Raw genomic sequence first — 23,700 nt, forward strand, 5'->3', positions numbered from 1 at the left:
TGTTTCTCCTGCAGGTCGGCTGGAGTACTGGAGTCCTGGGAGCACTAGTTTAACTCAGGATAGGGGTCAGCAAACTACAGCCCAAGAACCAAATCTTATAGTCACTGGGCCAAATCTGACTCTCTGTTTTTGTGAGTAAAGTTTTATTGGAACAGTGGCATGTTCTTGTGATTTACATATTGATGGCCACCACAGTGGAATTGGCTCACAAAGCTAAAAATATTTACTATCTGGCCCTGTACAGTTTTGCTGACCCTGGAACGCAGTACCACAGAGTTCTTTCCCTCTACACCACCCCCACTCCTCAGAAAAGACACCAGAGCAAAGACAGAACACCTGTACAAGGTGCTGGGAGAACCCCCTGCCTCTCAGAATAGTGGCCTTCAGGGCAGTCCCTGGTGACATCCTGCCTCCATCTGAGGGGCCAAGTTGTGTAAAGTGGAGCAATATTCCTGACAGACCACAGATGAGGAGCGGCCACAGAGAAAATTAAAGTAGGCATGAGAAAGTGTCATGGAAGAGTGTAAACCTTGTTACCACACTTGCAGGGAATACTGACGGTCCTGACCATGGGCAGGTACTCACATTATGAGTCATCACAGGGGTGAGGGCATCATGTGGTTCTCCACTGGAGAGGGTCTGAAATGATACACAGTAAGGTACACCTTCTAAGTAAGGCAAGTGGAACAGAAGCTGAGGGTCTAGATGTAGGAAGGGGTAGGGTGAGGGACAGTTCATTGACCATGTCTGGTCAGGGAACAGAAGGAAACAGTTGTATATGAGCCCCAGACTTTAAATTGTTCTAAAATGTCTGTCAGTTACACACAAATAAGCAAAACTTGTCTTTGAATATTAGTTATAAGTCCTTCTAAGGAACTGCTGAGAAGAGAAATGGGATCCTAAAAGTCTATGATGTGTACAAACTCAGAAACTGACTGGGCTGACAACTTGAGCCTCAAAGATTCAAAATTTTAGAAACAATTGGCAAGGCAGGCTATGCGATGATGTCCCAGGACACCACTGCACTGCACGGCCTAACTCTACTCCTCCCCCTTCTAACACGTGGGAAGAGTAGTGTGGCCTGGCTGACACAACCCCACCATGCCAGCGAGGCAGCATATCCCCACTGAGTGTGGCAGTGTCCCCCTCGGTCCCGAAGCGAAGGGGGTGGGGGCGGGTACTCCTACCAATTGGCTTGCACAAGTCTCTTCCCTTTCCTAAGCCTCAGGTTCCCCATTTCTACCAGGCAGAGGGTGCAATCGGTGAGTTCTGAGGCCATGTTCAACTCATATACAAAGCACAGGGGTGCTCAGGAAATAAGTTCTGAATCAAGTGTGAGAAGGGAAAACAAAACATAGCAATCTTAAAATCTCACTTGGTGAGAAACAGACTTTTTTCTGTTATGATTTAATGCCTGAAGGAGACCAAGTTTTTGTTCAGAGAGCCAGACATGCCCCTTAAGTCCAGAGAGCTTCTGCACTGCTGGAGCTCTAATGTTAACCAAGCATTGCTCCCCTGCTTCCTTCTCACGGCTGCCTTTTAAAGATTGGGCATGGCGTCCCCAGGCAGGAGTGGAGGGTGAAATGAGTACACTGGCACCAAATTTAGAGAAGAAGAGGTTGAGTGGAAAACAGCTCATGGGGTTCCTGGGAAAACCCTTTTCCTAAAGGAGGAAGGAAGGCTTGTAATCTGTAATTCCTGTCTGGAGTGGCTCTCATCCATACCCACTGCTGCCTTTTACCCACCAGAAAGGAGAGAAAGAAGGAAGAAAACTCTAAGAAAATGATGTGATGAAACCAGTTGAGAAATGTGCACTCAGAGGACCAGGTTAAGGGAAATTTTTTTTTCAGCCAGTACTTTAGCTGGTTAATTCCCTAGAAATCTTTTTATGGTCTAAGTTATAACAGCACTGCATGGTTTGAGGACTTCCTCAGGGTCTTTACCTTTTCTTCTCCACCTGGTGCTCTGTCACCTTTCAGGTTTTCAATTTCCTGCTGTAGCCGTGTCATCTCCTCCTTTAAAAGTGATATAAATATTAGTAAAACTTGGACAAACTAAAAATTGTGTACAATTTTTTTATCTCAATCCAGAGTCTTATTTTCACATTTTGTGAGTTTATGCTAAAACAAAAAGTCTTTTAGGAACTAAGTGCTCTATCTCCAATTTTCAGCATGGAGGTTTATTCAAGAGGCTACAGGAAGCTGTTCTTCAGTCAGAAGAGCCCCTTCTTTGTAAAGGGCAGGTGAGACATGCAGGAATCACTGGGGCATGAAATAATTGGGTGGCTTGGAGCCTACTTCCAATTGACCTGTTTCCTCTTCTCTACAAGCCTGTCCACCTTTCTGGGTACCCTCTAGCCTGGAGACCTGCCAGACCAAGCCCATCCCTTCCACCTGCCTGTAAGTAAGACCCGGCTTTCAGATGGCTCCTGGGCTAGACTGGCCACTGCTCCCCTGGAATGTACACAGAGCTCACATGGCTTCACTTCTTACCTCCTGCTAAGGTCATGGCACTTGTGCAACATGTGCCCATGTTGCAACAACCCCACTACTACACAGCGAGTTCCCAGATGGTAGAAACAAGGGCTTACACATGACAGACATCCCAGATTTTCAGAACATACCTGGTTTTATACAATGTTATTCCTTTATATTTAATAAGATTTTTAAATACTTGTGTAAATTAGAAAACATTGTTTGTAGGACCGTGCTCCCAATTTTGGGGTCTGGCACACACAGTTAATCAAGGGACCTACCACAGTGCTCTATTCATCTTATGCAACTGACGCATAACTGCTTGATGAATCTATTACTTTTCTAACTGCACCTGGATAGCACGTCACAATAGGACAAGGGGAAGGTAAGCAAGAGATTTTACAAGAGTCCTGGCTTAATGTCTACAGACACCAAGCAACACTTACTCGACAATGTGCTTTAAACTCCTGTTCTTGGCTTTTCAGGTTTTCATTCATGGCTACAAGTGCTCTCAAGTTCTGCAGGATACTGAAGAGAAAGGACCAACAAATGACATATGGCAAACCATTATGATTTTATGAATCACACCTAAAACCAAGTCTCAAGCTAAAAAAGGACTTCCTTTTTCATTTCCTCTGTCTCGGGATCCCAAGTATTTAATGAGTTCTCCACAAATGATTAAGACTACTATTATTTAACTGAAATTATGATTCATTTATATGCCAGAGTCCATCAAGCTACATCCAAACAAACATTATAGAGTCCAGAATTAAAATGTTAACTGCAGAAACATCAATGAGTTTCAAGGGTACTGGATATACTTAATGATACCAATTATTCAACAGTACTCAAAGGACAGACAGGATGGAAAACTATTTTTAATATCCATTTTGAAAAGAAAACATATTGCCTAAGGTCATTAACACACTAATTTGAAAATAAAAATGTCAAATATCTAATAGTACTTTGCTCTGTATCACGACAGAAGAGTTTCTAATTATAAAGCCAAGTAAACTGTGGGTACTTCTTTGCTAAAAATGTCTATGAAACCCAGAAATGCTCAATTTGTGCCTGAAGGTTTTTATGAAAGTCTCATTCAAGTGAGTGACACTTGAGATTTTACCACCCAAACCAGTGACAGAAAGGTCAAATGCAAGTGCTTCTTCTACATAATTTAAATTGTCTACAGACAGTTAATTTAAACTGGCAAAAAAAACCAACAATTCAGCAGCTGATTTTGACAGAAAGACTGCCCTTTACTCCCAAGGAGACAAGGCTACAGCAAGTGCTATTAAAAACTGGTAACAATGTCTAATATCTACAACTGAGTATTATTGATTCACAATTTCAAATGAAACACAATTCAACTGAAATTTGAACTTTTCTAGTTTTCTTAAATACTTGGTTACAATTCTCCAAACTTAATGTTGCATTTCTCCCCCATCCGTTGACTTGGAACTACTGATGCAGTGTAAGCCATAAAGAATTTACCTGAGCACCTGATGGTATCACCACAGTTACTCAGACAGCAGATAAGGAGAACCTATCAGATTGTCACTGCTTGCTTTCATTCCAGCAAAACAAACTTTTAGCCTAACATCTAAAAATCTTCTCAAGTGAAAGACTTACAGACTCAGAAACTGATTTATCATTTGCTCAGATCAATAACCTTTGTTTTTTTCTTCTGTTTTCATAGGTATATCTCTTATTAAATACCTGATTGCTTGTTTACACAATATAGGTCTCACTTTGGGAGCCCATTTGCATCACCACCTCCTGAAATGAGGCTCAACCATTTAACTGAATTGATTTATTTTCAAAACTAAATAATTAGGTCAATGAGGTAAGGAGCAATCTACCAACTTCACTTCTGGAATGTAAATCTTTACTATTTAAAAGGGTGGGACTGAAGGGACCAAAGTTCTGCCACCTTGACACTGTTTTCCTTTTTCTGCCCAACAGGTTGAGAGAAAAAAACCCACAAACTTAACCTGGGATACTGTAAAGTACTGCAGATCCCTTCCTCTAGCACCTGGTTCTTACCTTGACTCAGACCTTTAGTTACTATAATTCTGTTTCTCATCTTTGGACTATGTCTTTTTAAACTTCTTGTCAAATTTATCACCTCTAGGATACAACAATTCCATACCAAGATACTGCTGCTGCAGGGATTCCAACCCATCCCCATTTTAAAATAACCAGCTAACAGGAGAATCAAGGTGGCGGAGGAGTGAGTAGAAGTCACACTGAACTCCTCCCAGGAACAACCTGGAACTACAACTAAATTGTGGAGAAATCACCTGGTACAAACAACTGAACGATAGTGAGAGAGGAGCCTTATAAACTCGAACAGACAGAAGAATCAGCGTTAGCACAACCTCACTGGTAAGGAGTGCGGTAGAGACTCGAGAAGGCGGGTGGGACGCCCATGGGCAGCAACACCAGGAGGACACTGAAACGGCCAGCTGGATCCCCCTGAAGAGAGTGAGGTCTAAACCATAAGTGGGGATCTCCAGCCTACAGAACCAGAACCCAAAAAGTACACAGAAAACAGCCAGCTGCAAAAAGCAGCAGGCTTGCTCTCTGCCAGGGACAGGAAAGAGCAGTTTAAAGGGCCAAAGCATACATTTTTATTTGCAGCCACTTACCCTGGTCTCCGGCAAAGGCGATAGCAGAGTGGGCTAGAGACGCCGAAAGAGAGACTGGGGAAGGAGGCTTTCGGGGAGAACTGAGAGAGTAGCCTGTGGGATCCTGGTGCTGACTCCTCCCCCATATGGCAGCAGTCATCTGGCTCAGGCAGACCACTCCCCTAACCAGCAGCAGCACGCCAGGACCTAATAACCTCGATGCCCTGAGGGACTCTGTCCCTCCCTGTGATGTCTAAGCCAACCTGCTGAGTGCAAAGTGACTGGATTAACAACTGAAGGAGACTGCCACAGACTGCGGATTCCTGGAAGTCTCGAACACACAGCCTAAGGTCAGACAGGGACGACATCTGACATCATCAGAGGGAGGTCCAGAAAGTAAAAACAGCAGTCTCCTACCACAGAAGTTCACACCACAAAGTCAGGAAATCAAGACAGATCAACTTAAGAAGCAGAAGCAAAAAACAAGAGTCTCACAAATAATGGGAAGACAAAGAAACAGCCCTCAGTCAATGGGAAAGGAGGAATCCCCAGAAAGAGAACTAAATGAAATAGAGGCAAATCAACTATCAGATACTGAGTTTCAAACAAAGGTTCTAAGGAAGCTCAATGAGCTCAGTGAGCTCAGAGAGAATTACCAGAAACTACAGGGAACCTACGAGGAACATACTACAAACTGTATCAGCATGAAAAAGGACATAGAAAATATCAGTAAGAGGCAAGAGGAAATGAAGAATACAATTTCTGAATTGAAGAACACAGTAGAAGGAATCAAAAGCAGGCTCGATGAAGCTGAGGGCCGAATCAGTGAGCTGGAGGACAAGGTAGAAAAAAGCTCCCAGAAAGAGCAAGAAAATGAAAAAAGACTCAGAAAGAATGGAGAGGCATTTAGGGAAATGCAGGACAACCTGAAACATAATAATATCTGGATAACAGGGATACCAGAAGGAGAAGAGGGCCAAGGGATAGAGAACCTGTTTGAAAAAGTAATGATGAAAAATTTCCCTAATTGGAGGATAGAAAAAGTCACACAAGTCCAGGAAGAACAGAGGAACCCAATGAGGCCCACTCCAAGACATATCATTATTAAAATGGCAAATATCAAAGACAAACAGAGAATCCTAAAGGAAGCAAGGGAGAGCCCCGATATGGCTAGCAGCTGACTTCTCAACAGAAACAATGCAAATCAAAAGAGAATGGCAAGAAATATTCCACGTAATGTAAAGCAAAGGCCTGCAACCAAGACTGCTCTATTGAGCAGGGCTCCCAATTAAAATGGAAGGTGAAATAAGGAGTTTCTCAGACAAAAGAAGGCTAAAAGAATACACCTCCACCAAACCAGCATTGCAAAATATGCTAGAGGGACTGCTTTAAGAAGATGATGAAAAAGAGTCTATGAATACCCAGTTCCTTTCACAGTCACGAAGACTTGATATTACCAATATTTTTAATACTTATTAATCTGATTGTGACAATGATGTGTTATTTTAATTGTTACTTTATTATTTGTTGCAACTAAACCTGTTTTTGTATATTTCTTGTCTATTTTGATTATTTTTAAAAAGCTTTAAATGATTTTTTGGTATTCTTTATCCATTTTTTGATTAAAGGTTTGTAGAATGTTTTCCTTAAAAAAAAAAAAAAGTGAAAAAACCCCTCAAAACTATTACCCCTTTTTTAGATATGTTGCAAATACTTTCCTATTCTATTACTTGCCCTTTAACTTGTTTTATATGTGTATTACTGTACAGTCTTAAATGTTTAATGTAGTCATAGTGTCAACATTTCACTTTATAGTTCCTGGGTTTGAATATTTTACTTCAGGGTAAGAGAAATATTATTTTCTTTTTTCTCCTAAAACTCCTTAGATTTTACATAGTGATTTTTAACTCACCTGAATATTTTTTGTATAATGTGTGAAATAGGGCTCTATATTTGTTTTATTTCAAATAATAGCTGCCAATGCACCTTATTTGCTGAATAAGCCTTATTTTCCCCATTGTTGATCTCACCTATAAGTGGAATCTATTCAACAAAATAAACTAATGAACAAAATAAACCGCAGGCATGGAAACATGGAGCAGGCAGAAAATGACCAGAGGGGATGGGGAAGGAGGACAATGGTGAAGAGAAGGGACTAAACAAAGAACATAAATAAAAAAAATTAAAAAAATCAGTTAACAGCTTCTCTGTTCCATTCTCAATCACATTCCCTTATCTCCCTTAGATCAGGAAGGGAGAGACTTCCATACCCTGTGAAGGCAGGGACCATGACCCTTGTCAGCAGGAAACAGTTACTGAAGACATACTCTCTTCCCTTGTTACCCCTAAAAGATTTTAGGGATGGAATTCTCTGATGGGGTTATGAGGCAGGATAAGAAGCAGCTAGGAAAATTCCTTGGCAAGTGGAATGGGAAAACTGAGACAATTAATTGAACAAACTAGCTCAGTAATTCACAGCCAGATACAGAAGGTCATGAGGGTGGAAAACTCCGAAGCCTAGCAACCAGCAAAACGAGCTGGGTCTCATCCCCAGTGTAGTGTCTCCTCTCCTGGCATATCACTGGTCATGCAGTTCGGACTCTCCCCTAACCCTTCCTCCATAGAGATAACAACGAGGCCTCAGCTGTATAAGGTCTGTTCAGAAGGTATCCAACTATGTAACATGAAAAATAAGAGACATTTATTGAAGAAAATACAAGAAACTGTACGTAGTACAATGACACCTCAGTCCCCTTCAAAGTAGGCACCTTGGGACCTAGCACAGTTCTCCCAATCACAATCTGCTGCCCTGTCTTGTTTTCCTGAATCTCACTGTCAGCCTGAAATCTCTTCCCTTTCAGAAGTGATTTCAGTTTGGGGAAAAGCCAGAAGTCACATTGTGCCAAATCTGGGCTGTAAGGGGGTTGAGTCACCTGGGTGATTTGATGTTTGGCCAAAAAACTGCACAAGATGTGATGCATGAGTAGGCAAGCTGTCAATCACCAGTTGCCCACAGCTGTGGCCTTCTGAGAATCATCCTAATAGTTTCTATGAAGGAAATGTTCAAGCTTAACGCAAAATCTGACACAGTTTCACTGCTCTATTCACTCAGTTGTTTTGAATGCCACACAATACATTTGCTCACGTCTAATGTCCCCACTAACTAGTATAGTGAAATTGTTCCTGTTCACTCATGCACATTCCAGTCCACTCTCCTTGGCTGCCAGGTTACATTGATGTCACACAAACTGTTCTCATTATATTAACAATGGCTGGACTTTTTCTGGACAGACCCGATATTTCAGCTCCAGGCCCCCAAAAAGCAGCAAAACCTGGCAGGCAATGCCAGGATGCCAGGACCAGCTATAATGACTAATGGCGCCCTACCCTGGCACCAATCAATCAGTGGAGACCATGACCCCAAAAGGACATAACTGCAAAAACTGAATATTCTATTGTGATCCTCCCCAGAGGATCACACACTTCTGAAAAGCAGATAAAACCCCCCAGGACAAAGAAGCCAACATGGGGCACGCCCACCTGAATCTCCTTTTCAAGTGAATTTTCTTTCTCCTAAATGCTAAGGGTCACCATGTGACTTGCAACCAGGGGCAGCTCGTCCTGGGCTAACCCCTTGAACCTGTCTCCAAGGCTCTGTTTTCTCTGACTTTCTAGTGAGCTGACTGCAGTCCCACCTCAGCTCACTTCTTTCCCTTTCACTTCTAGAGTAATGTTTGTAGCGAGCTGAAGCAGCACTACCTAGGCTCTCTCCTGTTGCTTCTTCTATCCTTAGCCCTTCTTATTTCACTATCCTCAGTTTTAATAAATATACTCTCAAAATTAAAAAAAAAATAATTAAAGAAAAACTGGTAACAATGGTTGACTCAAGGGGGAACTGAGTATCTGCGGGATGAGGTGGGAAGGGAGACTTTTCACCATGTGTCCTTTTGTACCATGAATGTATTACTTAGTTTTTAAAAACAGAAAAATGGAAAAACAGTTAAAAACTCTAAAACATATTGCTTCTGATCCCCAGGGCAACTGGAAGGAACAGGCAGCCCAAGTACATCTCAGCATGTGACTGAGCAATGGGCACATTCTGGATACCACGTAAAATTAACTGACCTGTATGAGGACAAAATTATGACCTCTGGCTCCTAGTCCTATGTTCAAACCAATTAAGCCACCAGGTACTGACAAAGTTACTTTCTTTAAATAAAAAAAATAAACATATGCTGAAACCTCTTACCTTGGATCAGCTTTGGATTCTATCTTCTCAAGGGCTGCCTGTTCCTTGTCCAGTTTCTCACTATAACTCTTCAACTGCAAGAGAGAATGGAGGCATTGTTGCTAGAGATTTGGAAGAACAGAAGAGAGGGAGCCTCCATTCTCTTTCCCCTTGGTTTCACCTGTACCCCACTTCTGACAGGTGGGCGAGCCCACAAGATTTGGCTGTAAAGTGGACATGAAAAACAGGATGGGGTTGGAGAGACAACATGGAAAGGTCAAAGCCAGACCACTCTTGATGCATACTGATGGTTAATAAAACCTCAACAACTTTTGCTCACAGCAGCAAACGGATAAAAAGTCAAAAGTAATGTTGACAGCAGGTACCTTTTAGGAGGAAGGGGAAATAGGAGTGGCTGTAAGAGAGACCTGGGTTTAAATTTCGGAATGCCAATATCATCGCTATTAACAGGTTAATATTAATAGGATATTAAATCTCCTATCTTCTCGAATAATTTCACCTTCATTTTCTGAGTTGGAGTAAGGTTTTCAAGAAAGAAATTTTAAAGAAACTTAAAAAATAAATATAAATTATAAAGTGTACAGCTATATCATACAATAGAATACTAAGCTGTTATTTAAAAAAATGCAGTTTTCAATGATGATTTCTAACATTTACATGAAAAAAACAAAGTACAAAACCACAACTACACTATGCTTCCAATTATAAATGTATAATGCATATATTAAATGTATACGAAGGGGGACCCCATGCCAAAAAAACCCAGGAATTATTTTCTGGAGGGTGGGCCCCTGGTAGCACAGGCTTCCCCAGCTAGGTTTGTGTTCTAGGAATCCATTTATATCACTGTACCAGCTGCCGTTGTTGTGAGAGGCTGCATTCAGCTTCAGTGAATTTTTCTTGAAGACTATGACCACGTTTGCCCATTTCATGATGGGTGATTTTTGAGTGCACCTGCCCACTCTGTGGAGAGTGTTCAGAAGTTTCTGACCAAAAATGTCATGACCCCAATGCTCTCCACCTTCCCTATTCACTGGATCTCACTCAGAGTGACTTTTTTTTTGTTACTCCAGATGAAAAAAGTCCTCAAATGGAAATGTTTTGCTGATGTAGAAGAGGTGAAACAAAAACAGCAGAAGCACCAAAAGGCATCAAAATCAGCGAGTTCAAAAACTGTCTTGAGCAGTGGAAAAAACATCTTGATGAGTGTACTGCATCAAATGGAGAGCAATATGAAGGTGACTAAAAGTTAAACATGTAAGAATAAATGCACAATTTTTTATAAATAAATTGTTCTTTTGGGTCTATCCATGTACATGTATAAAAGAATATACAAGTTACTCGGATATGCATAAAGTTCTTCTGGAGAGACCGTAAGATTCTGGTTACACTAGTTACCTCTGGAGAGGGAAACTGGCTGAGTTATAGTAGTACACCCCTTGTACTTTTTGAATTTTGAACCATGTGAATGTGTTACCTATTCAAAAAAAAAGTTAAAAAAAAAAATCAAGGACCCTAGCTGATAATGAAAGACCAGGTACAAGTTGCAGAAACCCCTTCTTGCTTCACGTCCTAAAAATCCAGACTATTATGTTGGAACAAGGGACAAGAAAGATGGCCAGAAGACAGGAATGAATGGAGGAGGCCTACTGTGTAGAATTAGCAGATGCAGGAAGGACTGGGCTGCAGGGCTGGGATATGCATCACGATCAGCCAGCGGAGCTAAGCCACTTGTCCTGGCTCCCTCAATCCATGAGCGGGTGCTCGAGTCACAGAGGCAGGGCAAGGCCCATGAGAGTTGACAACACCCAGGAGAACCGGGGAGTTGCCCAACCCCGACTATTAGTTATCATTGGTCAGTCCACTGAAGAATAGGACCCACCCTCTCAGAATAATCACATGAAGCAGGCTGCATAAAATGGATACAGAATTCACATAGTTGGTAACAGGAATCTGAGAATCAAAGAAAGAGATACCATCAAGAATGATCTAACATCTGAAGAAAGACAAAACCATAAAAAAGTGCATCAACTTAACATGAATTCTGATCTCAAGAAAGAGTTTATAGGTCAAGAAAAACTTGAGACAATTAATGCCCTTAGAGAGACAGGACAGGATACCGTATATATTAAAAAGGATTTAGTTTGCATATAGGCAATTAAAATCGCAGTTGCTAAAGTAAAAAGTGGACAGGCTAGGACCAGGTGGCCAACACAGGGGCCAACCAGTCTGCTGGCCTTCCTGCAGGGGTGTGCAGCCTGCCCCCACAGATGTCATGCAGTCGTCTGTCTTCTACCTTTCATGCCCTGTTTACTTTCCCTAAATTTACTGGAAAGATAGGTCTCCCTGTTTTTCCGTGCCACTAAGTTATCCTGGAAGAGCAGGTTTTGTTGCAATGGTAAAACCTGCCAATACTGATGTAAAAGGGTTCAGTGTACTCATTTTGCCCAGTCTTTGCCTGGAATAGGTAAGGAGACTGAGGCCCAAACACAAAGCTCATTACTTATTCACAAGCCTGGTCTTCAGTATTCTGACCAAATCAGGCTTCTTCCTCAGTTATTTAGAACTAGGTTTTGTGTAGCTTACCATTTTTGTAGATAGGGATTAGTTTGTCCTACTAGTAAGCTTCTCTGAGAGGCCTTTGGTGCCAGACTGCCAGCTTGGCCCTCTGCATGACCTTTCTGCCTTAGTTTCCCTATCTGCAGAACAGGGATGGTAACAGTACGTTGTTAGTGGTGTTGTGAAGAGTTAGCAGACTTATATACAAGTGACATGCCCAGAGCACGCCCAGCACATAGTAATGCCGGTTGCAATTATTATTTGAGGATGGGAAGGTTACTTCTTATTATTGACTTAAAGCAAAATTCTACCTTTTTAGCATCTGAAAAATGACTCAACAAATACTTGATTTAGTGTTCAGCACAAAAAACCACTTAGGATTTATATCTTAAGGTATATATGTGGTTTAGGAAACTGTTATCAAGATGTTTTGCTTTTAATCTTTTCTAGATTGCCATACACAGAGTGACCCATGACTTGGCGAACGTGTCATGTTAGGGACTCTGCAGCATTAAGACTGCAGTAGAAATTCCACCCCAAGAGTTGGCCACCTAATCCATAAGGAATGTAGTCATAGGAGAGTGGAAAGATGCTGGTCTACCCTAATGCAACAAAGGGATCTTTAGAAAGAATTTTAGAAGAATTTACTCTAACTGCCCTTTTTAAACATTCTGACAATAATCAAAGAGATCAGTCCAGGTCAGAATTAAAAATCTTTGTCAGGTTTTCAGGTTTGTAAGTGCTGCCTACTGCTATAAACATAAGAATTTTAAATGGGCAGATTTCATGTGAAGTTTAAAAGAAACGGGTACGTGGTTTCAGAGACATGTTTGAAGATCAGTCCAGTTTCCACGAGGCCTAAAAAGTACTAGGTGGGGTACTCACAGAGGGGCCCGTAGAGAGTACAGCCATAGCCCAAGCTCCAAAATCATGAGAGCCTTTCTGATCCAGATGAGGGTAGTTTTATGGGAATATAAAGGACAGAAGTATCTCACTCTCCTCGTGACAGAGCTGGCATCGGAGGTGTTTGTTTTGCTCGTCTGGTTTTCCAGGAAATCAGACGTGGAAGGTAAGCAACACTAATGATGATGTGAAATGGTACATTCATACTCTGGATTAGAAAATGAACCACATGCTTCAAAATATACCAGTAAACTCCCTATTTTTTTGAGATCTCCTCCCCTATCCCACCTAGGTTTAATCAGTAATTTTGAACAGCAAATTATATCACTGTGGTTCTCTCATATTGCAAAGAGAAACTGTCTCACTCTCATGAAATTCAGTATTTTGGAGCTGTTCTATACCCTGCGGCTGGAGTAGTAGGGGCCATGTACTGTGAATGACCCTCCATGTCCTTCTTTGTGGACTGCCCCACCCCCCACCAGGGCCACCTTCCTCAGGACGCCTATCCTGACCTTTGCAGCCCACTCAGTGATGCCTCCCACCCAAATCGCTGACGGGTTAGCTAGAACATGGAAGCATGGATAAACTCATGGCATGGGTCAGGCACCGTCATGTGATTGCTCTATGCCTCCGAATGGGCCTGAGCCCTGAGAAGGGAAGCACGACTCCTCCACACACACTGACGACACACAACATTCCATTAATAGCGCAGGTCAAAAATGATTTTTAAAAAGGCCCACGGAGGTAGAAAACCCTGCTTACCTCTGTCAGCGTTTTCTTCATTTCATCGTACCTGGCTTGTAGATTGGTATGGTTTGCCTGTAGCTGTAAATGATAGAAGACAACTGATCTTATTCTTACATCACAGATATGGGTGATACCTTCACTTCACAGATTAGAAAGTGGAAGCTCAGAAAGATTTAAACTGAGCAAATGTGGGAATTTTAGAAAGGTTGCCAACAGTAAATGAGGAAAAAACTTACATAATAGTATCAACTACATGTCAGAAGAGATACTGGGTATTCTGCATAAAGCCTATCACTGAACCTTATGTTCAATGGATGAAGATAAAATCCTTATTTTACAGATGACATATAAAGACTCAGAAAGATTAAGTTACTTGACTAAAGCTTAATAGCTGAAAGCTGATAAAGACTGGATTTAAATTCAGGTATAACTTTTCTATATGGCTACAATTGCTTCAGTTAACCAACCTGTCCATTCACAGAATACAAACTGCACTTCAGCACTCAAGATCCAGCACAAAATGACTGATTGGCAAACAATGCAAGAAAAAAGAAAGTATTCAGGACTTTAACACTAAGAGAAAGAATATGAATTACCTTTATGTTGAAAGTTGCATAAATTGTAAACTTACATCTCAAAAATGTCATTTCCCTTTTCCTTACTAAAAAGGTATATATAACCTTGTGCTGTCTATGGATTTTAGAAATTTGAAAACATTCCATTAAAAGTTCAAACAGTTTGTACATTTCCACTTTAGAAAAGGGGAGGTTGTAGAAGTGGCAGAAAACCATCATCAAACTATTTGTTACCTGCGTACAAATTAGCAGAGAAATTTCATCTTATTATCTCAAAAATGCCAAAATAACTTGCCCCACCCTTGAACCTGTATACAACTTCTTGAGAATTTTATCACTTTCAGAAATCATTACTCCTCAATCACACTTCTTATCACCAGTCTTCAGATTGATGAGTGGGTACATTTCAACAAGGCCTATCAGGAAGCCAACTCAAGCAGAGAGCAGAAATGACAAAGGAGGGAAGCAGGTAGGCTCTGGCTTCTCCCTTTTCACAGGAGCCACCTGTGCAGTGGCAGTTTTTATTAATCTATTTGTTTAACTGGTAGATGAGAGTATTTCCAGAGAAAGTTTTTTTCTTCCCCCTCTTGAAATCCTAGTGATTTAACTCTTGATGCTCTTTGGGACCACAGGAAGGGGTCCTGGCATTTTCCCACCAGCTTCATCCACCTGCCTGCCCTCTTCTCACCCCTGCACCCACCCACCCATCTGATATTTACCCAACGTTCTGCTCATATGAGGTGAGTGGAAGGAGACTATGAACAGGACATAGTCCTTGCCCTCGAGGAGCTGGACCAGTAGAGTGGGGACTAAAGTATGAGAAGAGCAGGAGCTGAGACAGGCCCATGGGATGCCCAAGGACACAGTCACCTTATTCATCGGGGAGTTCAAGGAATGCTTCACCAACAGATTCATACTCAATGGCTGGATCTTGGCAGGGAAGTAGATGTGTGCTAAGAATGGAAGACTCAGCTCTTCTGTTAACTAATTTAACCAGTAAGAGTTTTCCCCTTCTCATCTGACCATATTTTCTTAAATAGGAACTGTTCCAGTAGCTAGGTTTAGTTTTCATTTTGCTGTAGTCCTCCAGGGTTCTCCTGCCTACACTTTCTTCTTCCTAACCTTCATCACCCCCAAAATTCAGCCGCTTCTTAATACTTTCTTACTTGATTCCTCTTTCCTTCCTCAATCTTCTGTGTCTTCTCAGCTATCTATACCAGCTGCACTCCAGTTCTGCACCACTGCAGCATATTCACTTGGATGATGAGATGTCCTCTACCCCTTCTCTTGGTTCAACCCTTCCCCGATTTCTCTGTTGGACTTAGACCTTCTCCAGGGTTCTTATCACTAAGGCCACAGGTGCGTCTTGGTTGCTTTCCACCTGCATTATCTTGTAGGAAAGATTCTTAAAGTTTTGATTCTTTCTCATATTACTGGTAGAAATGTAAATTGGTAAAATAATTGATGAATAATTTGACAGGTTTTCATAAAACTGAAAATGCATGTATTTTTTGATCTAACAATTCCACTACCTAAAATCTGTCTTAAAGAAATTTATATATTTGCACAAATATGATGGTATGAACATATTCATGGTAGGATAAACTTGTAATTGGGAAAAAAAAATCTTGGAAAAACCTACATACCCAAGAATAGGGGTCAGGTTAAATATATTACAGTACAAATATACTATGTAACGCTATGTAGTCATTAGAAAGAATAAGGTAGATCTATTTGTTCAAATCTTGGTTCCACTGGTAACAAGCTGTGTAACCATGGGCAAAATTACTTCCCATTTCTGTGTCTCAGTTTCCCTATTTGTAAAATGAGGTCTATGGCCATACCACCCTGAAGGCACCCAATCTCATCTGGTCTTGGAAGCAGGGTCAGACCTGTTAAGTACTTAGACAGGAGAGTATAGTAACAGTACCTTCTTCATAAGGATGTTGTGTGAACTGAATGAGTTAACTTAAAAAAAAAAGCCTTGTAGTCAGTCAGTGAAAAAAAAGTCCTTGTTAGCCAGAATTATTACTGAAAGAGAGATATCTGTGATAGAGTAAGTAAAAAACAAACTCAATTTTGTAACCAGACAACCCACTGTCCCCAGGTGAATGCGCATATGTAAGTACTTGCAAAGGTCTAGAAAATAAAGGCTGGCTCTAAAAAATGGAGCATTTTTATACAGTTCTATACTATTTGGTTCATTTACAGTAAGCTTGTATGATTCCTATACTTTAAAAGAAATAAAAACCTGGTTGGAGCACTTAAAAAATGATACAGAAAAAAATGTGTTTAGTATACACACACGCAGTATTTGCTCTCATTGTGACTCACTATTCAGCACTCACCAAGAATTAAGTGTAAGGTGGACCCACAGGGCCAGATGAGGTGGCCAGGGAGACAGTTGAGGAGAGAGCAGAAGGAACTAGAATTGAAGCACTAGAAACCTGGATTCTTACACAAAAGGCTTGTTGTTGGGATTGTTGTTAGTGGCCCCTGTGATTTCTGACCAATAGAATCAGAGGCTATTAGAAGATGAAAAAACTCTGTAGACCAGCTAACTGAGGTGAGCAGCAAAAGGGCAAATTCAGGGACAGGAACAAAGGAATGTCCAACCCGTGGCCCACGAGCCACACGCAGTCCAGGATGGCTATGAATGGGGCCCAACACAAAATCATAAATTTACTTAAAACCTTTTTTTTTTTTGCTCATCAGTTTTCATTAGTGTTTGTGTATTTAATGTGTGGCCCAAGACAACTCTTCTTCTTCCAATGTGACCCAGAGAGGCCAAAAGGTTGGACACCCCTGGCAGAGGCTTCATATTTTTTTTGACAGAACATTCCAAATTAAAGTGGGTTTAGCAAGTTACCTGGGAAAAAAATGTGTATTCTTACAGCTCAAAGAAACTTTTATGAAAATGTTGATCTTGGTTTTAAATCTTTATAAAACATTCATATCCAGGCTTATTTGGAAATATTTACATCTTTGGTTTCTTATATTTACATAAAGCTTTGATTCATAAAAGTCTATTCCTGTTTATATTTTCATTTCATCCTTGAAGCAATTTCTCTAGGCACACTTTTACCATCATCTGAGATGCCCCAATTCATATGTGATATGTGACCCTAGGCAAATCCCTACCTCATTTTCTTCATTCAGTTGGCCTAGCTACATAAGCAAGGGTTACTGCACATGCTAGTAACACTGCAATAATGATCACTGTCATTTACTGACAGCCTGCTACATATTAGGTAGTATGGCTGAAAAATAATAGGTTCCTGGTAAACATAGCCCTTTCAGCTAGACCAAGAATGTGCCAGGACTGCCCCTGGGACAAGGCATAGCACTCCTTCTCTCCAAGTTTAGTCAGTTAAAAGAAAACATCTACTCATGCTGAGATACTCTGGCTCATGAGGTCTGCAATGTCCTCACTACTATCCTCCCTCAAAGGATAAAGACATTCTGATGGATAAAGCCTCATCCTTGATTCATGCCCATCTTCATTCTATATGAGTTCTTTCTGAACGAATCACTTTCAGGTTCTTTTCACTGGCAAGGACCAGGAGTAAAGATTATATTCTCTGTGCTAAGAATTAAAATGCCTAAACAAATTATCAAATGAAAACCAATCACAGTCCACGTTAGTATCCTTGTTTGCTTATGATCCTGGGTATTTGGTAATACTAACCTATTGTTTGTTCAGCTGTAGTAGAACAAATTCTAATAGAACAAATTTAAACAAAGAAATGACTGGATGGGACCATTTGATATAGTACTATCTTTTGAATATGTGGGATTTGAAATAATTAAAAATCCACAAGTTCAAAATGTCAACCGACATCCGTTTTTAAAAAGTCAATTGTTGAAACTACTGGTGAACTTTAGAAAGCAATATTCATTCCCATCTTCTTATGCTACATGAATTTTTCTAGTTAATTAAATCTTATTACCAATGCATAAAACAACACTTTGTCTTCTAATGACTGTTCTTGAGTCAAATCCCACAGCTTCCTCTTATGTCTACTTTCCAAGGTGAAGATATAAAGGTTTTTCAAAAACACTTCTATCTATCATCAAGCATTACAGACGCTGTCTCTTCAAGCTCTCTTCAAAATGATCTGGTTTCCTCCATTTCCCCTAGCATCACTAGTCAAAGCCACCAAAAGCTCCTGTCTAGACAACTGGATCAGCCTCCTAATGGTTCTCCCAGAACGCCTTTTCAGCCAAATCCAATTAATTTATGCTCCCAAAGCAAACAGAATATTCTTTGAAACATGCAAAGCTGATCATGCTACTTCTCTACTTAAATCCTACAACGGCTTCCACTGTTCATAACGTGACCTCAGAGGGCCCTGCTGACCAGCTGTCTCACTCATGACTCTCCAGCCAAAAAAGAGAAGCTGGGCAAGATCCTTCCTCTCCCAGGTCTTAGTTCATGTTGTTGTCTAAATCCTCACCCAAGCCCGCACACTTCCCATGCAAACTTTCTGCCCAGTCAGCACTGACTCATCTTTACAGTTGCAGTCCTCTGTGACCAAGATTAGGTCAGGTCTCCTTATCAGCTCCCTAGACTTCTCTTTCAAGCACTTATCACATCACAGCTCTAGCTAAATGATACATGTGCTTTGTTTAGTGTATGCCTCTCATTACTACCTTAAGATCCTTGAAAGCAGGGATAACTTTTTCTTCATTTAGACCCATAGCCTAGTTTAGTTCTTAGTACATAGAAGTAAATGTTTGTGAATCAATAAATGCTACTCTTGTCCTATAATCTTCTTATAGAAAAGAGGTTGTAAAACTCTTTCTGTAAAGAGGCAGATAATAAATATTTTAGGCTTTGTAGGCCATGCAGTCTCTGCTCTACCTACTCAACTCTGCCACAAGAGCCTGACAACAGACACAGAAAATATTTATTCTGGGTGTACATTTATTCCAAAACACCTCTGTTTATAAAGACAAGTGGAGACTGGGTTGGCACATGGGCAATAGTTTGCTGACCCCTGTTCTAGAACCCCCTTTGGCCATTTTACCACAAAGACCTTAACACCTTCCCCAGGTTTTCAGTTCTTGAACAATAGTTCCATTTTACTTGAATAAAATTATAAAAAGAAAACACCAACCTCTTCCAGGTGTTTGGTCTTCTGCAAAATCTGCTTGTTCAAGGAAATGACTTTCCGACGATGAAGTTGGGAGGTTCCTAATTTTTCAGGACTTTCTTCAGCTGATAGCTCAGACTGCTGTGGAAAACAGAGAAGGCAAATCTAAAGAATTTAATCAGTCTACCTTGGTTCATGTAGGATCCATTCCTGCTCAGTCTGAGCAGAGCACCACTAGCTCCTGTGTAAAATATAGGTCCACAGAAGACTCAGCATAATGATCAATCCTTATAAATGGAACTGTATTCCTGGGAGAGGGAATGGCATGTGCCAAAGCACAGGAATATAGTATCAACATAACTGTGGTTATATTGATACCACCTGGCCAAGGGCATCATAAAAGGGTCTTACACAGAGGAATAACATGGTCACATTTACATCTTCATGTTACCAAATTGGAGAAGGTATCAAGATGGTGGAGGAGTGGAAGTCACACTGACCTCCTCCCAGGAACAACCTGGAATAACAACTAAATTGTGGAGAAATCACCTGCTACACACAACTGAACAATAGTGAGAGAGGAGCCTTGTAACCTCGGAGACAGAAGAATCGGCTTTAGCACAATCTAACTGGTAAGGAGTGCGGTACAGACCTGAGAAGGCAGGCGGGGTGCCCACGGGCGGCAGCACCAGAAGAATACTGAAATGGCCAGTTGGATCCCCCTGAGAAGAGCGGGGTCTAAACCAAAAGCAGGGATCTCTAGCTTACAGGACCAGAGCCGAAAAAGTACACAGAAAATGGCCAGCTCTGAAAAGCAGCAGGGTTGCTCTCTGCCAGAGACAGGCAGCTGGAGACACATAGAACCTTTTAAAGGGCTAACGTAAAATTTTTAATTGCAGCCACTTACTCTGGTTTCCGGCAAAGGCGGGGGCTGAGTGGGCTAGATACACTTGAGGAGAGACTGGGGAAGGAGGCTCTGGGGAAAGAACTGAGAGAGTAGCCGGCCAGATCTCAATGCTGACTCATCCCCTATGCGGCAGCAGCCATCTTGCTCAGGTAGAGACCACAGCCCCTGAACGGCACCAACATCAGAGGATCCAAAAGCCCCATGCCCAGGTGGGATTCCACCCTGCCCTGTGCTAAACCACCTGCGAAGCAAAGAGTGGCAGCCACAGACAGTAGATCTTGGGCTAAAGCGGGCACAGAGAGGTCTGGAGACACTTGAGGAGAGACTGGGGAAGGAGTCTTTGGGGAAAGAATAGAGAGAGTAGCTGGCGGGATCCCAGTACTGACTCCTCCCCCATATGGCTGCAGCGAAGGACCCAATAATCCCGCCCCCAGGAGGGACTCTGCCCCACCCTGAGCTGCCTAAGGCAGCCTACTGAGTTTGGAGTGACTAGATTAACAGCTGAAGGAGACAGCCAGAAACAGTAGATTACTGAAGTCTCGAACACACTGCCTAGGGTCAGATGGGGATGACATCTGACATCATCAGAGGGAGATCCAGAAAGAAAAAACAGCGGTCTCCTACCATAGAGGTTCACAACACAAAGTAGGAAATCAAGACAGATCAACTTAAGAAGCAGAAGCAAAAAAGAAGAGTCTCACAAATAATAGGAAGACAAAGAAATAACCTCCACTCAAAGCGAAAGGAGGAATCCCCAGAAAGAGAACTAAATGAAATAGAGGCAAGTAAACTACCAGATATTGAGTTCCAAACAATGGTTCTAAGGAAGCTCAATGAGCTCAGTGAGCTTACAGAGAACTACCAGAAACTACAGGGAAACTACGAGGAATATTCTACAAACTATATCAGCATGAAAAAGGACATAGAAACTATCAGTAAGAGGCAAGAGGAAATGAAGAATACAATTTCTGAGTTGAAGAACACAGCAGAAGGAATGAAAAGCAGGCTCATTGAAGCTGAGGACCAAATCAGTGAGTTTGAGGACAAGGTAGAAAAAAGCTCCCAGAAAGAGCAAGAAAATGAAAAAAGACTCAGAAAGAAGCACAAGTCCAGGAAGCACAGAGGGTCCCATTCAAGAAGAATCAAAAGAGGTCCACTCCAAGACACATCATCATTAAAACGGGAAATATCAGAAACAAACAGAGAATCCTAAAGGAAGCAAGGGAGAAAGAGTAGTAACATATCCCCAATACGGCTAGCAGCTGACTTCTCAACAGAAACAATGCGAGTCAAAAGGGAATGGCAAGAAATATTTCACGTAATGAAAAGCAAATGCCTGTAACCAAGACTGCTCTTCCCAGCAAGGCTCTTAATTAAAATGGAAGGGGAAATAAGGAGTTTCCCAGACAAAAGAAGGCTAAAATAATACACCTCCACCAAACCAGCATTGCAAAATATGCTAAAGGGACTGCTTTAAAAAAATGAAGATAGGACTCATGGACAAAACCAAAGGGGAAGAGCTGAGGGAGGGAAGGAGGGAGGGGGCAAGGGAAAGAGGTGGGGGGAGGCAGAGACAAATGTATTTAAAAAGTAAATAAATTTTTAAAAAAATGAAGAAAAAGGTCTATGAACATCCAGTTCCTTTCACAGTTGCCAATACTTGATATTATCAATATTTTTAAATATGTATTAACCATGATGTGACAATGATGTATTATTTTAATTTTTCCTTTATTATTTCTTGAAACTAAACCTGTTTTTGTATATTTCTTACCTAGTTCTATTAATTTTAAAAAGCTTTAAATGACTTTTTGGTATTCTTTATCTATTTTTTGATTAAATGTTTGTAGAATAAAAAAACAAAAACAAACCATTAACCCTTTTTTAGATGTGTTGCAAATACTTTCCTATTCCATTAGTTGTCCTTTAACTTTTTTTATACGTATAATACTGTACAGCCTTAACTGTTTAATATAGTCATATTGTCAATATTTTACTTTATAGCTTCTGGGTTTGAATATTTTAATTTAGGGTAAGAAAAATATAATTTTGTATTTTCTCCTAAAACTCCTTAGATTCTACAGACTGATTTTTAACTCACCTGAATATTTTTTGTATAATGTGTGAAATAGGGCTCTATATTTGTTTTATTTCAAGTAATAGTGGTCCATGCACTTTATTTATTGAATAAGCCTTATTTTACCCATTAATTTGAAATATCAACTTAATCATATATTATATTGATAGATATATACACTTGTCTCTAGAATGCTCACTATATTTCATTGATCTACTTGATTATTTCTGTGCTGGTGTCATGTTGGCTTAATCGCTGAGACTCTATAATGGTTTTAAATTTTTTAATATTTTATAATTAACTTTGATATTTAAAAAAATAAAATCAATCTGCATTTAGGAAAGAAAGAAAAAGAAAAAAAGAGAGATGGAACTCTTACCTTCTGCAACAACATGGATGGAATTGGAGAATACTGAGCTAAGTGAAATAAGCCAGTTGATGAAAGACAAATACCACATGATCTCACCTATAAGTGGACTCTATTCAACAAAACAAACTAATGAACAAAATAAACCACAGGCAGGGAAACGTGAAGCAGACTGAAAATGGCCAGAGGGGATGGGGAAAGACGACAATGGTGGAAAGAAGGGAAGGGACTAGACAAAGAAGATGTATGAATGACCCATGGACATGGACAACAGAGTGGGAATTGACTGTGGGAGTGGGGGGCTGGTGGTGGGATGGGTGGAGGGGGGTCAAGGGGGAAAAACAGAGACAACTGTAATAGAATAAACATGATTTATAAATTAAAAAAACTATTAAAAAATGAATTGATTCATTTTCATCAAAGTATTATAAGCATGTGGTTAAAAAGTTTAACCATTCAGAAGCCCTTACCAGGAAAAACATTAGTCTCCCAACTTATTTCTTCCCATCCATGGGCTTTTTTAACCATTTCTTATTTCTCTTTTTCTGGTGTTCACATAGTATAGATTTGAGAAGCATAAAAGTTGCTGACAGGCCAGTAGGAAATTCCTGAAATTATATACATGAGGAGGGGATGGAGAAGAAAGATTGACAGGACACAGAGACTGTCAGGAATGGAAATAAAGGAGAGATTTCTGGATCAGGTGATGAGGTGAATGTAGCAACATTACTGAGAAATCATACAAAAGATGTAGTCTGGTGCTGATACTGAATACAAACACATCCCTCAGGACACCAAAGAGAAGCCCCAGGAAAAAAACAAAACAAAAAGGCTGACCCTGTTGCAATAGGTATACTTAGAATACTTATTTGAATGATCGTAGATAGCTTTACTGAACATGAATAGTTGAATGCCCATGATAATCACACTTCCTTTTTTACTGGAAGCATCCCAATTCCAAGCAAATCACTGGTTTTAAGCTCAAATACAATAAAACAATTGGGTATTTGATTTTCCCAGTATGTTTTAACAGTGATCATGGGCTTGAAAGTCCAGAAGATTTACCCATGACAAAAAGAGATGGGAAAGTGAGGAGGAGAAAGTAGATGTCACAGTCAT

The 23,700-nt window shown here is 40.7% G+C and overlaps 1 protein-coding gene across 3 annotated transcripts in view; it reads right to left on the minus strand.

Annotated features, from left to right (window-relative positions):
- CCDC93 (coiled-coil domain containing 93) overlaps nucleotides 1–23,700 on the minus strand; it is a 115,693-nt gene that overhangs the window by 34,034 nt on the left and 57,959 nt on the right. For all 3 annotated transcript variants that reach the window (XM_054574991.1, XM_054574992.1, XM_054574990.1), the window contains exons 12-17: nucleotides 19,255–19,371; nucleotides 13,575–13,637; nucleotides 9,351–9,424; nucleotides 2,921–3,002; nucleotides 1,944–2,015; nucleotides 586–639 (exon numbers count right to left, since the gene is read on the minus strand). In XM_054574991.1, coding sequence (XP_054430966.1) covers nucleotides 586–639; nucleotides 1,944–2,015; nucleotides 2,921–3,002; nucleotides 9,351–9,424; nucleotides 13,575–13,637; nucleotides 19,255–19,371 — 462 coding nt within the window. The remainder of the gene's footprint in view (nucleotides 1–585; nucleotides 640–1,943; nucleotides 2,016–2,920; nucleotides 3,003–9,350; nucleotides 9,425–13,574; nucleotides 13,638–19,254; nucleotides 19,372–23,700) is intronic.

This window comes from Pteronotus mesoamericanus, unplaced genomic scaffold (genome assembly GCF_021234165.1).
Source record: "Pteronotus mesoamericanus isolate MK-2021 breed Mesoamerican mustached bat unplaced genomic scaffold, CSHL_Meso_final contig_27, whole genome shotgun sequence".
In the NCBI taxonomy this organism is placed as follows: Eukaryota; Metazoa; Chordata; class Mammalia; order Chiroptera; family Mormoopidae; genus Pteronotus; species Pteronotus mesoamericanus.